This window comes from Rhinoderma darwinii, unplaced genomic scaffold (assembly GCF_050947455.1).
Source record: "Rhinoderma darwinii isolate aRhiDar2 unplaced genomic scaffold, aRhiDar2.hap1 Scaffold_535, whole genome shotgun sequence".
Taxonomy (NCBI): domain Eukaryota; kingdom Metazoa; phylum Chordata; class Amphibia; order Anura; family Rhinodermatidae; genus Rhinoderma; species Rhinoderma darwinii.
In genome coordinates this window covers 120122-133452 of record NW_027464084.1, presented here as the reverse complement: position 1 = coordinate 133452, position 13331 = coordinate 120122, and the positions used below count along the sequence as shown (strand labels likewise).

At 43.2% G+C, this 13331-nt stretch overlaps 1 protein-coding gene across 3 annotated transcripts in view; it reads right to left on the bottom strand.

The window, feature by feature from the left end:
- Window positions 1-13331, bottom strand: part of LOC142722383 (solute carrier organic anion transporter family member 1A2-like) — a 52342-nt gene that overhangs the window by 34234 nt on the left and 4777 nt on the right. For all 3 annotated transcript variants that reach the window (XM_075848890.1, XM_075848892.1, XM_075848891.1), the window contains exons 3-6: window positions 5914-6055; window positions 4986-5118; window positions 788-894; window positions 197-346 (exon numbers count right to left, since the gene is read on the bottom strand). In XM_075848890.1, the coding sequence (XP_075705005.1) occupies window positions 197-346; window positions 788-894; window positions 4986-5118; window positions 5914-6055 (532 nt within the window). The remainder of the gene's footprint in view (window positions 1-196; window positions 347-787; window positions 895-4985; window positions 5119-5913; window positions 6056-13331) is intronic.

Genomic DNA, 13331 nt, shown 5'->3' with positions numbered 1-13331 from the left:
TAACACATAATTTAACAGCAGAATTTTGAGTGCAGCTCTGGCTAGGACTGGAGAGTAAGATGATATAACTCGGGATCAGTATAAGTAAAAGTAAAGCCATTTCTAACCCGCTTATATTGTTAGACTTTGACTTTCCTGGGTTTTCTTTCGTTGCTCGTGAACTTTCCTCGCTCATTGTTAGAATTATAATATTTACCTATATAAAAAGGAGAATTTTCGTCTTTGGCAAAGTCATCCACATACGACAATCCGAGGGGCTCGATGGGAGTTTCTCCGATGCCTTGAAGAATATTTCCAATGAGAACGAAAATCCACATCAAAGACTCTGAGGATCCCGCTTGGCACACTGGTCACAGACAGAGGCGGCTCAGTGGTTAAGATATCAGAAGATCTGGCTCTAATCCCAGAGGTGTCCCCAAAATATCACTTATCCCTAACCAGAGGTATAAACAGAATAGAGGGGGCCCCAAAGCAAACCTCAAAGTGGGACCCCTGCCTCCAGTGCCTGTTTCCCCATCCCAGAGCCTGTGTAAGGGGAAGCTTTGTCCTAATCTGATCTTACCCCTTCTTTTCTTCATGGGCTCCTTCTGTTGTCCACACACCCAGCAGACTAGCGCTCTCCAGATATTGTGTAACTACAACTCCCACCATGCCCTAACAGCTGCAGGAACTGAGAGCTGAAATTCACAGGTTGCAGAATGTCAGTGCCTGCTGAGAGTTGTACTTATGCAACAGCTTGAGAGCAATCAGACTGCAAATCTAAAAGACTGAAGAGAAAATAAAGAACCTTCAGGAATCCCGGAGTCTGAGAGTTGACTTTGATTTGCCAGACAAAGATGTAAATAAGATGATGAGTTGTGGGATAAGTGGGAAGCCGATCCCTCATAATGATATCTGCAATAATAATCGTTATAACAAGACTCAGATCATTTCTTACATACTTGACATCTCACAGTAAATAAGGCCATGTTCACACAGAGTTTTATTGCAGGCGGAATTTCTGCCTCAAAATTCCTTTTGGAAGTTTGAGGCAGATTTCCCTCTCCCTGCACGCCGACTTTCGCTGCGTTTTTCGCCCACGGCCATTGAGCACCGCAGGCATAAAACGCAGTGAAATACGCTTTCTCTGCCTCCCATTGAAGTCAATGGGAGGTCAGAGGCGTAAACGTCCGAAGATAGGGCATGTCCCTTCTTTCTCCTGCGAGGCGGTTTTACCGCTCGTGGGAAAAAGACGCCTCCGCCTCCCATTGAAATCAATGGGAGGCATTTTTGGGCCGTTTTGACGAGTTTTGCGGCGCGGTTTCCGCTTAAAAAAACTCTGTGTGAACATAGCCTTAGAGCTCAGTTTCCTAAAATAGAGCTCCATATCCCCTTCCGAAACATAACCTTACATGATAAGATTCTGCTGCCTACAGCCACCACTAGGAGGAGCTCACCACATACAGATATATACAGCTCCCATAGAGTTACATGATAATATTCTACTGCCTGCAGTCACCACTAGGAGGAGCTCACTACATACAGATATATACAGCTCCCATAGAGTTACATGATAACATTCTGCTGCCTGCAGTCACCACTAGGGGGAGATCACTACATACTGATATATACAGCTCCCATAATTACATGATAACATTCTGCTACCTGCAGTCACCACTAGAGGGAGATCACTTCATACAGATATATACAGCTCCTATAGAGTTACATGATAACATTCTGCTACCTGCAGTCTCCACTAGAGGGAGCTCACTACATACAGATTCCCCCTAGTGGTGTTTGCAGACAGTAGAATAGTATCATGTAACTCTATGGGAGCTGTATATATCTGTATGTAGTGAGCTCCCCCTAGTGGTGGCTGCAGGCAACAGAATGTTATTATGTAACTCTATGGAAGCTGTATATATCTGTATGTAGTGAGCTCCCTCTAGTGGTGGCAGCAGGCAGCAGAATGTTATCATGTAACTCTATAGGAGCTGTATATATCTGTATGTAGTGAGCTCCCCTTAGTGGTGTTTGCAGGCAGTCACCACTAGAGGGAGCTCACTACATACAGATATATACAGCTCCCATAGAGTTACATAATAACATTCTGCTGCCTGCAGCCACCACTAGGAGGAGTTCACTACATACAGATATATACAGCTCCCATAGAGTTACCTGATAACATTCTGCTGCCTGCAGCCACCACTAGGGGGAGCTCACTACATACAGATATATACAGCTCCCATAGAGTTACATGATAACATTCTGCTGCCTGCAGCCACCACTAGGAGGAACTCACTACATACAGATATATACAGCTCCCATAGAGTTACATGATAACATTCTGCTGCATGCAGACACCACTAGGGGGAGCTCACTACATACAGATATATACAGCTCCCATAGAGTTACATGATAAGATTCTGCTGCCTGAAGTCACCACTAGGGGGTGCTCAATATATACAGATATATACAAGTCCCATAGAGAGTTACATGATAACATTCTGCTGCGTGCAGACAGCACTAGGGGGAGCTCACTACATACAGATATATACAGCTCCCATAGTTACATGATAACATTCTGCTGCCTGCAGCCACCACTAGAGGGAGCTCACTACATACAGATATATACAGCTCCCATAGAGTTACATGATAACATTCTGCTGCCTGCAGCCACCACTAGGGGGAGCTCACTACATACAGATATATACAGCTCCCATAGAGTTACATGATAAGATTCTGCTGCCTGAAGTCACCACTAGGGGGTGCTCAATATATACAGATATATACAGGTCCCATAGAGAGTTACATGATAACATTCTGCTGCGTGCAGACAGCACTAGGGGGAGCTCACTACATACAGATATATACAGCTCCCATAGTTACATGATAACATTCTGCTGCCTGCAGTCACCACTAGGGGGAGCTCACTACATACAGAAATATACAGCTCCCATAGTTACATGATAACATTCTGCTGCCTGCAGCCACCACTAGGAGGAGCTCACTACATACAGATATATACAGCTCCCATAGAGTTACATGATAACATTCTGCTGCCTGCAGCCACCACTAGGGGGAGCTCACTACATACAGATATATACAGCTCTCATAGTTACATGATAACATTCTGCTGCCTGCAGCCACCACTAGGAGGAGCTCACTACATACAGATATATACAGCTCCCATAGAGTTACATGATAACATTCTGCTGCCTGCAGCCACCACTAGGGGGAGCTCACTACATACAGATATATACAGCTCCCATAGAGTTAGGCCTCATGCACACGACCGTAAAAACTCCCGTTATTACGGGTCGTAATTACGACCCGTAATAACGGGCTCATAGACTTCTATTGGCGACGGGTGCCTTCCCGTTTTCTCACGGGAAGGTGCCCGTGCCGTTGAAAAAGATAGAACATGTCCTATTTCAGGCCGTAATAACGGCACGGACAGTCCATAGAAGTCTATGGGGCTCCCGTAATGACGGGTGGCTACATGTGTGCACCCGTCATTACGGCAGCGTTGCTAAGCGACGTCAGTAAATAGTCATTGTCCAGGGAGCTGAAAGAGTTAACTGATCGGCAGTAACTCAGCACCCTGGACAGTGACTACCGATCAGAATAAACCTGTAAAAAATAAAAATAAAAGACTTTCATACTTACCGAGAACTTCCTGCTTCCTCCAGTCCGGTCTCCCGCCCGTTGCCTTGGTGACGCGTGCCTCTCGACATCTGGCCCGATGTCCTGGATGACGTTTCAGGCCATGTGACCGCTGCAGCCAATCACAGGTCAATCACAGGCTGCAGCGGTCACATGGACTGCCGCGTCATCCAGGGAGGTCGGGCTGGATGTGAAGAGAGGGACGCGTCACCAAGACAACGGCCGGTAAGTATGAATTTCTTTAACTTTTATTACAGAAAAGGCTGTCCCTTCTCTCTATCCTGCACTGATAGAGAGAAGGGGCTGCCGATTAGTGCAGTGCTATTTTGCCGCCAAAAACGTGCCCGTAAATACGGGTGGAATACGGGTGACACCGGACCCATATTTACGGGCACGGGTTCGTAAATACTGGTGCAAAACGGGTGGAATACGTGTGGCACCGGACCCGTATTTACGCCAGTATTTACGGGTGGGAAAAAATACGGTCGTGTGCATGAGGCCTTACATGATAACATTCTGCTGCTTGCAGTCACCACTAGGGGGAGCTCACTACATACAGATATATACAGCTCCCATAGAGTTACATGATAATATTCTGCTGCCTGCAGCCACCACTAGAGGGAGCTCACTACATACAGATATATACAGCTCCCATAGGGTTACATGATAACCTTCTACTGCCTGCAGCCACCACTAGGGGGAGCTCACTACATACAGATATATACAGCTCCCATAGTTACATGATAACATTCTGCTGCCTGCAGTCACCACTAGGGGGAGCTCACTACATACAGATATATACAGCTCCCATAGAGTTACATGATAATATTCTGCTGCCTGCAGCCACCACTAGGGGGAGCTCACTACATACAGATATATACAGCTCCCATAGAGTTACCTGATAATATTCTGCTGCCTGCAGTCACCACTAGGGGGAGCTCACTACATACAGATATATACAGCTCCCATAGAGTTACCTGATAATATTCTGCTGCTACCACTGGGGAGCAGTCAGTAGAATGTCATGTAGTTTTATGTCTATGCAGGGGGTTTGGATCTTTGTATCTAAAGTACAGATCGTTTCTAAATAAATACTTAAACTGTAGCTAAACTTTCGGCAAACTTCTGACATGTTGGAAGTTTGTCGAACATTTAGTTAAAGTTTAAAGAAACAGCTACAATAGATATTTTGGGGAGATGAATGACATTTATTGCCGGTGATTTGATTGGCTGTTTTCGGCCACGTCTCCACATTTTTAATGCTCCGGTTTTGATAAATCTCCCGCACTGCCGCCATGTCATGCCGCCATGATTTATTCTTCTAACGTTCATGTTCTTACCGTCTCATGATGAAATGCGGCGCCGCGGTCAGGCAGCTCCCCAGAAACATAATCAGACAGCCAATGGAGATCATTCTGGGACGATGAAGCTTCGCTCCAAAGTAGCTGACGAGGGTTATGACCAGCAAGTTTCCTAGGAGAGACGAGCGCTAATTTATAATATCTGTGAATGGCGCAGTGATTTATCGCACAAATGGCGCACAAGTCTTCCATCACTGTTCCATAAGGATTACCTCAGCGCGCAATTGTAATAAATCGCCAATACGATAATGTGCTGTATCGCCAATAATATTAGCCTATAGGGGCAAGTCACATGTCCGCATGTTGTTTCACCCGCCCACTTTTTTGGTATCAGAAAAAAATCTTACAAACGTTATACCGGTGAAAATGCGCGGCAATAAATACCGCCGAGTCGTAGAAACGTTACATGAGGTATGTAAACTAAACCACACCCCTTACCTGACATCCGAGGCTCCTCCCACATTGTTATCATTGACCCCCAAAATGTATTGATAGTAAACGGGGTTCAGCAGTAATGTAGAAAATGTTACTACCCCCAACATCCTACCGGAGACGCTTCACTCACGTGTTTATGGAATAATCGTCCTCCGATTATAAACTTCAATCATAGAATAATCGCTGACATTACCCACGCGCTTTATATGTCGTTTTTGGTGCAAATTTTTAGGCAGTTTTTGAGCCAATGGCTGATGTGGATCCGACATGACGGGAGATCCTCAGCCCCTGCTCTATAATCTCTCTCACTTTTGGATCTACTCTGTGTATCGGCTCAAAAACTGCTCCAAAGACTGAACATGTGAATCCTGCCTTATTCCCGACACTGACATGAAGCCCCATGATGCTTTTCAGCTGCGTTGTGGGAGGAGCTTCTATTCTGGAAGTAAATTCTCAGATACCGTTATATTACCAATGTCAAAGCTTCCATCGATGACCCCGACCAAAGACGAGGGAAGGTTAAACCTTCTTTCAATCTGCGTGATCATGCTCCGAGAGTAGGAAACAGCCAGCGATTTGGTGATGTAAGCGAAAGACAGCGAAAAAAGGAATACCTGCAATACAAAAAGGAGACCGTTCAACAGCTCCGGGAAGATCGAAGAAAACACTATATCATTTACACTTCTCCAATAATTACAGGTCAATCATTACTGAATAATGTCAGTAACAGGGGGCAGGGCTGTGACAACCTCTCGGTACCAGGAGGCGGGGCTGTGACAACCTCTCGGTACCAGGAGGCGGGGCTGTGACAACCTCTCGGTACCAGGAGGCGGGGCTGTGACAACCTCTCAGTACCAGGAGGTGGGGCTGTGACAACCTCGCAGTACCAGGAGGCGGGGCTGTGACAACCTCTCACACATGATGTACAGGCTGGTTGTCAGTAGTAATAGATGAATAGCTGTTACTGTATATAAGATGTGTGGATCTCATGTCTGATCACAGTGTAATTATATTATATATCAGTGATGTCAGTAACAGGGGGCGGGGCTGTGACAACCTCTCACACATGATACACAGGCTGGTTGTCAGTAGTAATAGATGAATAGCTGTTACTGTATATAAGATGTGTGGATCTCATGTCTGATCACAGTGTAATTATATTATATATCAGTGATGTCAGTAACAGGGGGCGGGGCTGTGACAACCTCTCACACATGATATACAGGCTGGTTGTCAGTAGTAATAGATGAATAGCTGTTACTGTATATAAGATGTGTGGATCTCATGTCTGATCACAGTGTAATTATATTATATATCAGTGATGTCAGTAACAGGGGGCGGGGCTGTGACAACCTCTCACACATGATATACAGGCTGGTTGTCAGTAGTAATAGATGAATAGCTGTTACTGTATATAAGATGTGTGGATCTCATGTCTGATCACAATGTAATTATATTATATATCAGTGATGTCAGTAACAGGGGGTGGGGCTGTGACAACCTCTCACACATGATATACAGGCTGGTTGTCAGTAGTAATAGATGAATAGCTGTTACTGTATATAAGATGTGAGGATCTCATGTCTGATCACAATGTAATTATATTATATATCAGTGATGTCAGTAACAGGGGGCGGGGCTGTGACAACCTCTCACACATGATATACAGGCTGGTTGTCAGTAGTAATAGATGAATAGCTGTTACTGTATATAAGATGTGTGGATCTCATGTCTGATCACATGTAATTATATTATATATCAGTGATGTCAGTAACAGGGGGCGGGGCTGTGACAACCTCTCACACATGATATACAGGCTGGTTGTCAGTAGTAATAGATGAATAGCTGTTACTGTATATAAGATGTGTGGATCTCATGTCTGATCACAATGTAATTATATTATATATCAGGGATGTCAGTAACAGTGGGCGGAGCTGTGACAACCTCTCACACATGATATACAGGCTGGTGGTCAGTAGTAATAGATGAATAGCTGTTACTGTATATAAGATGTGTGGATCTCATGTCTGATCACTGTGTAATTATATTATATATCAGTGATGTCAGTAAAAGGGGGCGGGGCTGTGACAACCTCTCACACATGATATACAGGCTGGTTGTCAGTAGTAATAGATGAATAGCTGTTACTGTATATAAGATGTGTGGATCTCATGTCTGATCACTGTGTAATTATATTATATATCAGTGATGTCAGTAAAAGGGGGCGGGGCTGTGACAACCTCTCACACATGATATACATACAGGCTGGTTGTCAGTAGTAATAGATGAATAGCTGTTACTGTATATAAGATGTGTGGATCTAATGTCTGATCACAATGTAATTATATTATATATCAGTGATGTCAGTAACGGGGCGGGACTGTGACAACTTCTCACACATGATATACAGGCTGGTTGTCAGTAGTAATAGATGAGGAGCTGTTACTGTATATAAGATGTGTGGATCTCATGTCTGATCACAGTGTAATTATATTATATATCAGTGATGTCAGTAACAGGGGGCGGGGCTGTGACAACCTCTCACACATGATATACAGGCTGGTTGTCAGTAGTAATAGATGAATAGCTGTTACTGTATATAAGATGTGTGGATCTCATGTCTGATCACAATGTAATTATATTATATATCAGTGATGTCAGTAACAGGGGGCGGGGCTGTGACAACCTCTCACACATGGTATACATGCTGGTGTCAGTAGTAATAGATGAATAGCTGTTACTGTATATAAGATGTGTGGATCTCATGTCTGATCACAGTGTAATTATATTATATACCAGTGATGTCAGTAACAGGGGGCGGGGCTGTGACAACCTCTCACACATGATATACAGGCTGGTTGTCAGTAGTGATAGATGAATAGCTGTTACTGTATATAAGATGTCAGGATCTCATGTCTGATCACATGTAATTATATTATATATCAGGATGTCAGTAACAGGGGGCGGGGCTGTGACAACCTCTCACACATGGTATACAGGCTGGTTGTCAGTAGTAATAGATGAATAGCTGTTACTGTGTATAAGATGTGTGGATCTCATGTCTGATCACAGTGTAATTATATTATATATCAGTGATGTCAGTAACAGGGGGCGGGGCTGTGACAACCTCTCACACATGATATATAGGCTGGTTGTCAGTAGTAATAGATGAATAGCTGTCACTGTATATAAGATGTGTGGATCTCATGTCTGATCACAGTGTAATTATATTATATATCAGTGATGTCAGTAACAGGGGGCGGGGCTGTGACAACCTCTCACACATGATATACAGGCTGGTTGTCAGTAGTAATAGATGAATAGCTGTGACTGTATATAAGATGTGTGGATCTCATGTCTGATCACAGTGTAATTATATTATATATCAGTGATGTCAGTAACAGGGGGCGGGGCTGTGACAACCTCTCACACATGATATATAGGCTGGTTGTCAGTAGTAATAGATGAATAGCTGTTACTGTATATAAGATGTGTGGATCTCATGTCTGATCACAGTGTAATTATATTATATATCAGTGATGTCAGTAACAGGGGGCGGGGCTGTGACAACCTCTCACACAGGATATACAGGCTGGTTGTCAGTAGTAATAGATGAATAGCTGTCACTGTATATAAGATGTGTGGATCAGTGATGTCAGTAACGGGGCGGGGCTGTGACAACCTCTCACACATGATATACAGGCTGGTGGTCAGTAGTAATAGATGAATAGCTGTTACTGTATATAAGATGTGTGGATCTCATGTCTGATCACAATGTAATTATATTATATATCAGTGATGTCAGTAACAGGGGGCGGGGCTGTGACAACCTCTCACACATGATATACAGGCTGGTTGTCAGTAGTAATAGATAAATAGCTGTTACTGTATATAAGATGTGTGGATCTCATGTCTGATCACAATGTAATTATATTATATATCAGTGATGTCAGTAACAGGGGGCGGGGCTGTGACAACCTCTCACACATGATATACAGGCTGGTTGTCAGTAGTAATAGATGAATAGCTGTTACTGTATATAAGATGTGTGGATCTCATGTCTGATCACAATGTAATTATATTATATATCAGTGATGTCAGTAACAGGGGGCGGAGCTGTGACAACCTTTCACACATGGTATACAGGCTGGTTGTCAGTAGTAATAGATGAATAGCTGTGACTGTATATAAGATGTGTGGATCTCATGTCTGATCAGAGTGTAATTATATTATATATCAGTGATGTCAGTAACAGGGGGCGGGGCTGTGACAACCTCTCACACATGATATACAGGCTGGTTGTCAGTAGTAATAGATGAATAGCTGTGACTGTATATAAGATGTGTGGATCTCATGTCTGATCACAGTGTAATTATATTATATATCAGTGATGTCAGTAGCAGGGGGCGGGGCAGTGACAACCTCTCACACATGATATACAGGCTGGTTGTCAGTAGTAATAGATGAATAGCTGTGACTGTATATAAGATGTGTGGACCTCATGTCTGATCACATGTAATTATATTATATATCAGTGATGTCAGTAACAGGGGGCGGGGCTGTGACAACCTCTCACACATGATATACAGGCTGGTTGTCAGTAGTAATAGATGAATAGCTGTGACTGTATATAAGATGTGTGGATCTCATGTCTGATCACAATGTAATTATATTATATATCAGTGATGTCAGTAACAGGGGGCGGGGCTGTGACAACCTCTCACACATGGTATACAGGCTGGTTGTCAGTAGTAATAGATGAATAGCTGTCACTGTATATAAGATGTGTGGATCTCATATGTGATCACCATGTAATTATATTATATATCAGTGATGTCAGTAACAGGGGGCGGGGCTGTGACAACCTCTCAGTACCAGGAGGCGGGGCTGTGACAACCTCTCACACATGATATACAGGCTGGTTGTCAGCAGTAATAGATGAATAGCTGTGACTGTATATAAGATGTGTGGATCTCATGTCTGATCACATGTAATTATATTATATATCAGTGATGTCAGTACAGGGGGCGGAGCTGTGACAACCTCTCACACATGATATACAGGCTGGTTGTCAGTAGTAATAGATGAATAGCTGTTACTGTATATAAGATGTGTGGATCTCATGTCTGATCACAGTGTAATTATATTATATATCAGTGATGTCAGTAACAGGGGGCGGGGCTGTGACAACCTCTCACACACGATATACAGGCTGGTTGTCAGTAGTAATAGATGAATAGCTGTTACTGTATATAAGATGTGTGGATCTCATGTCTGATCACAGTGTAATTATATTATATATCAGTGATGTCAGTAACAGGGGGCGGGACTGTGACAACCTCTCACACATGATATACAGGCTGGTTGTCAGTAGTAATAGATGAATAGCTGTTACTGTATATAAGATGTGTGGATCTCATGTCTGATCACATGTCACTATATTATATATCAGTGATGTCAGTAACAGGGGGCGGGGCTGTGACAACCTCTCACACATGATATACAGTCTGGTTGTCAGTAGTAATAGATGAATAGCTGTGACTGTATATAAGATGTGTGGATCTCATGTCTGATCACATGTCATTATATTATATATCAGTGATGTCAGTAACAGTGGGCGGGGCTGTGACAACCTCTCACACATGATATACAGGCTGGTTGTCAGTAGTAATAGATGAATAGCTGTTACTGTATATAAGATTTGTGGATCTCATGTCTGATCACAGTGTAATTATATTATATATCAGTGATGTCAGTAACAGGGGGCGGGGCTGTGACAACCTCTCACACATTATATACGGGCTGGTTGTCAGTAGTAATAGATGAATAGCTGTTACTGTATATAAGATGTGTGGATCTCATGTCTGATCACAGTGTAATTATATTATATATCTGTGATGTCAGTAACAGGGGGCGGAGCTGTGACAACCTCTCACACATGATATACAGGCTGGTTGTCAGTAGTAATAGATGAATAGCTGTTACTGTATATAAGATGTGTGGATCTCATGTCTGATCACAGTGTAATTATATTATATATCAGTGATGTCAGTAACAGGGGGCGGGACTGTGACAACCTCTCACACATGATATACAGGCTGGTTGTCAGTAACAGGGGGCGGAGCTGTGACAACCTCTCACACATGATATACAGGCTGGTTGTCAGTAACAGGGGGCGGAGCTGTGACAACCTCTCACACATGATATACAGGCTGGTTGTCAGTAACAGGGGGCGGGGCTGTGACAACCTCTCACACATGATATACAGGCTGGTTGTCAGTAACAGGGGGCGGGGCTGTGACAACCTCTCACACATGATATACAGGCTGGTTGTCAGTAGTAATAGATGAATAGCTGTTACTGTATATAAGATGTGTGGATCTCATGTCTGATCACAGTGTAATTATATTATATATCAGTGATGTCAGTAACAGGGGGCGGAGCTGTGACAACCTCTCACACATGATATACAGGCTGGTTGTCAGTAGTAATAGATGAATAGCTGTTACTGTATATAAGATGTGTGGATCTCATGTCTGATCACAGTGTAATTATATTATATATCAGTGATGTTAGTAACAGGGGGCGGGGCTGTGACAACCTCTCACACATGATATACAGGCTGGTTGTCAGTAGTGATAGATGAATAGCTGTTACTGTATATAAGATGTGTGGATCTCATGTCTGATCACAGTGTAATTATATTATATATCAGTGATGTCAGTAACAGGGGGCGGGGCTGTGACAACCTCTCACACATGATGTACAGGCTGGTTGTCAGTAGTAATAGATGAATAGCTGTGACTGTATATAAGATGTGTGGATCTCATGTCTGATCACAGTGTAATTATATTATATATCAGTGATGTCAGTAACTGGGGGCGGGGCTGTGACAACCTCTCACACATGATATACAGGCTGGTTGTCAGTAGTAATAGATGAATAGCTGTGACTGTATATAAGATGTGTGGATCTCATGTCTGATCACAGTGTAATTATATTATATATCAGTGATGTCAGTAACTGGGGGCGGGGCTGTGACAACCTCTCACACATGGTATACAGGCTGGTTGTCAGTAGTAATAGATGAATAGCTGTCACTGTATATAAGATGTGTGGATCTCATGTCTGATCACAGTGTAATTATATTATATATCAGTGATGTCAGTAACAGGGGGCGGGGCTGTGACAACCTCTCACACATGGTATACAGGCTGGTTGTCAGTAGTGATAGATGAATAGCTGTGACTGTATATAAGATGTGTGGATCTCATGTCTGATCACAGTGTAATTATATTATATATTAGTGATGTCAGTAACAGGGGGCGGGGCTGTGACAACCTCTCACACATGATATATAGGCTGGTTGTCAGTAGTAATAGATGAATAGCTGTTACTGTATATAAGATGTGTGGATCTCATGTCTGATCACAGTGTAATTATATTATATATCAGTGATGTCAGTAACAGGGGGCGGGGCTGTGACAACCTCTCACACATGATATACAGGCTGGTTGTCAGTAGTAATAGATGAATAGCTGTGACTGTATATAAGATGTGTGGATCTCATGTCTGATCACAGTGTAATTATATTATATATTAGTGATGTCAGTAACAGGGGGCGGGGCTGTGACAACCTCTCACACATGATATATAGGCTGGTTGTCAGTAGTAATAGATGAATAGCTGTGACTGTATATAAGATGTGTGGATCTCATGTCTGATCACAGTGTAATTATATTATATATCAGTGATGTCAGTAACAGGGGGCGGGACTGTGACAACCTCTCACACATGATATACAGGCTGGTTGTCAGTAACAGGGGGCGGAGCTGTGACAACCTCTCACACATGATATACAGGCTGATTGTCAGTAACAGGGGGCGGAGC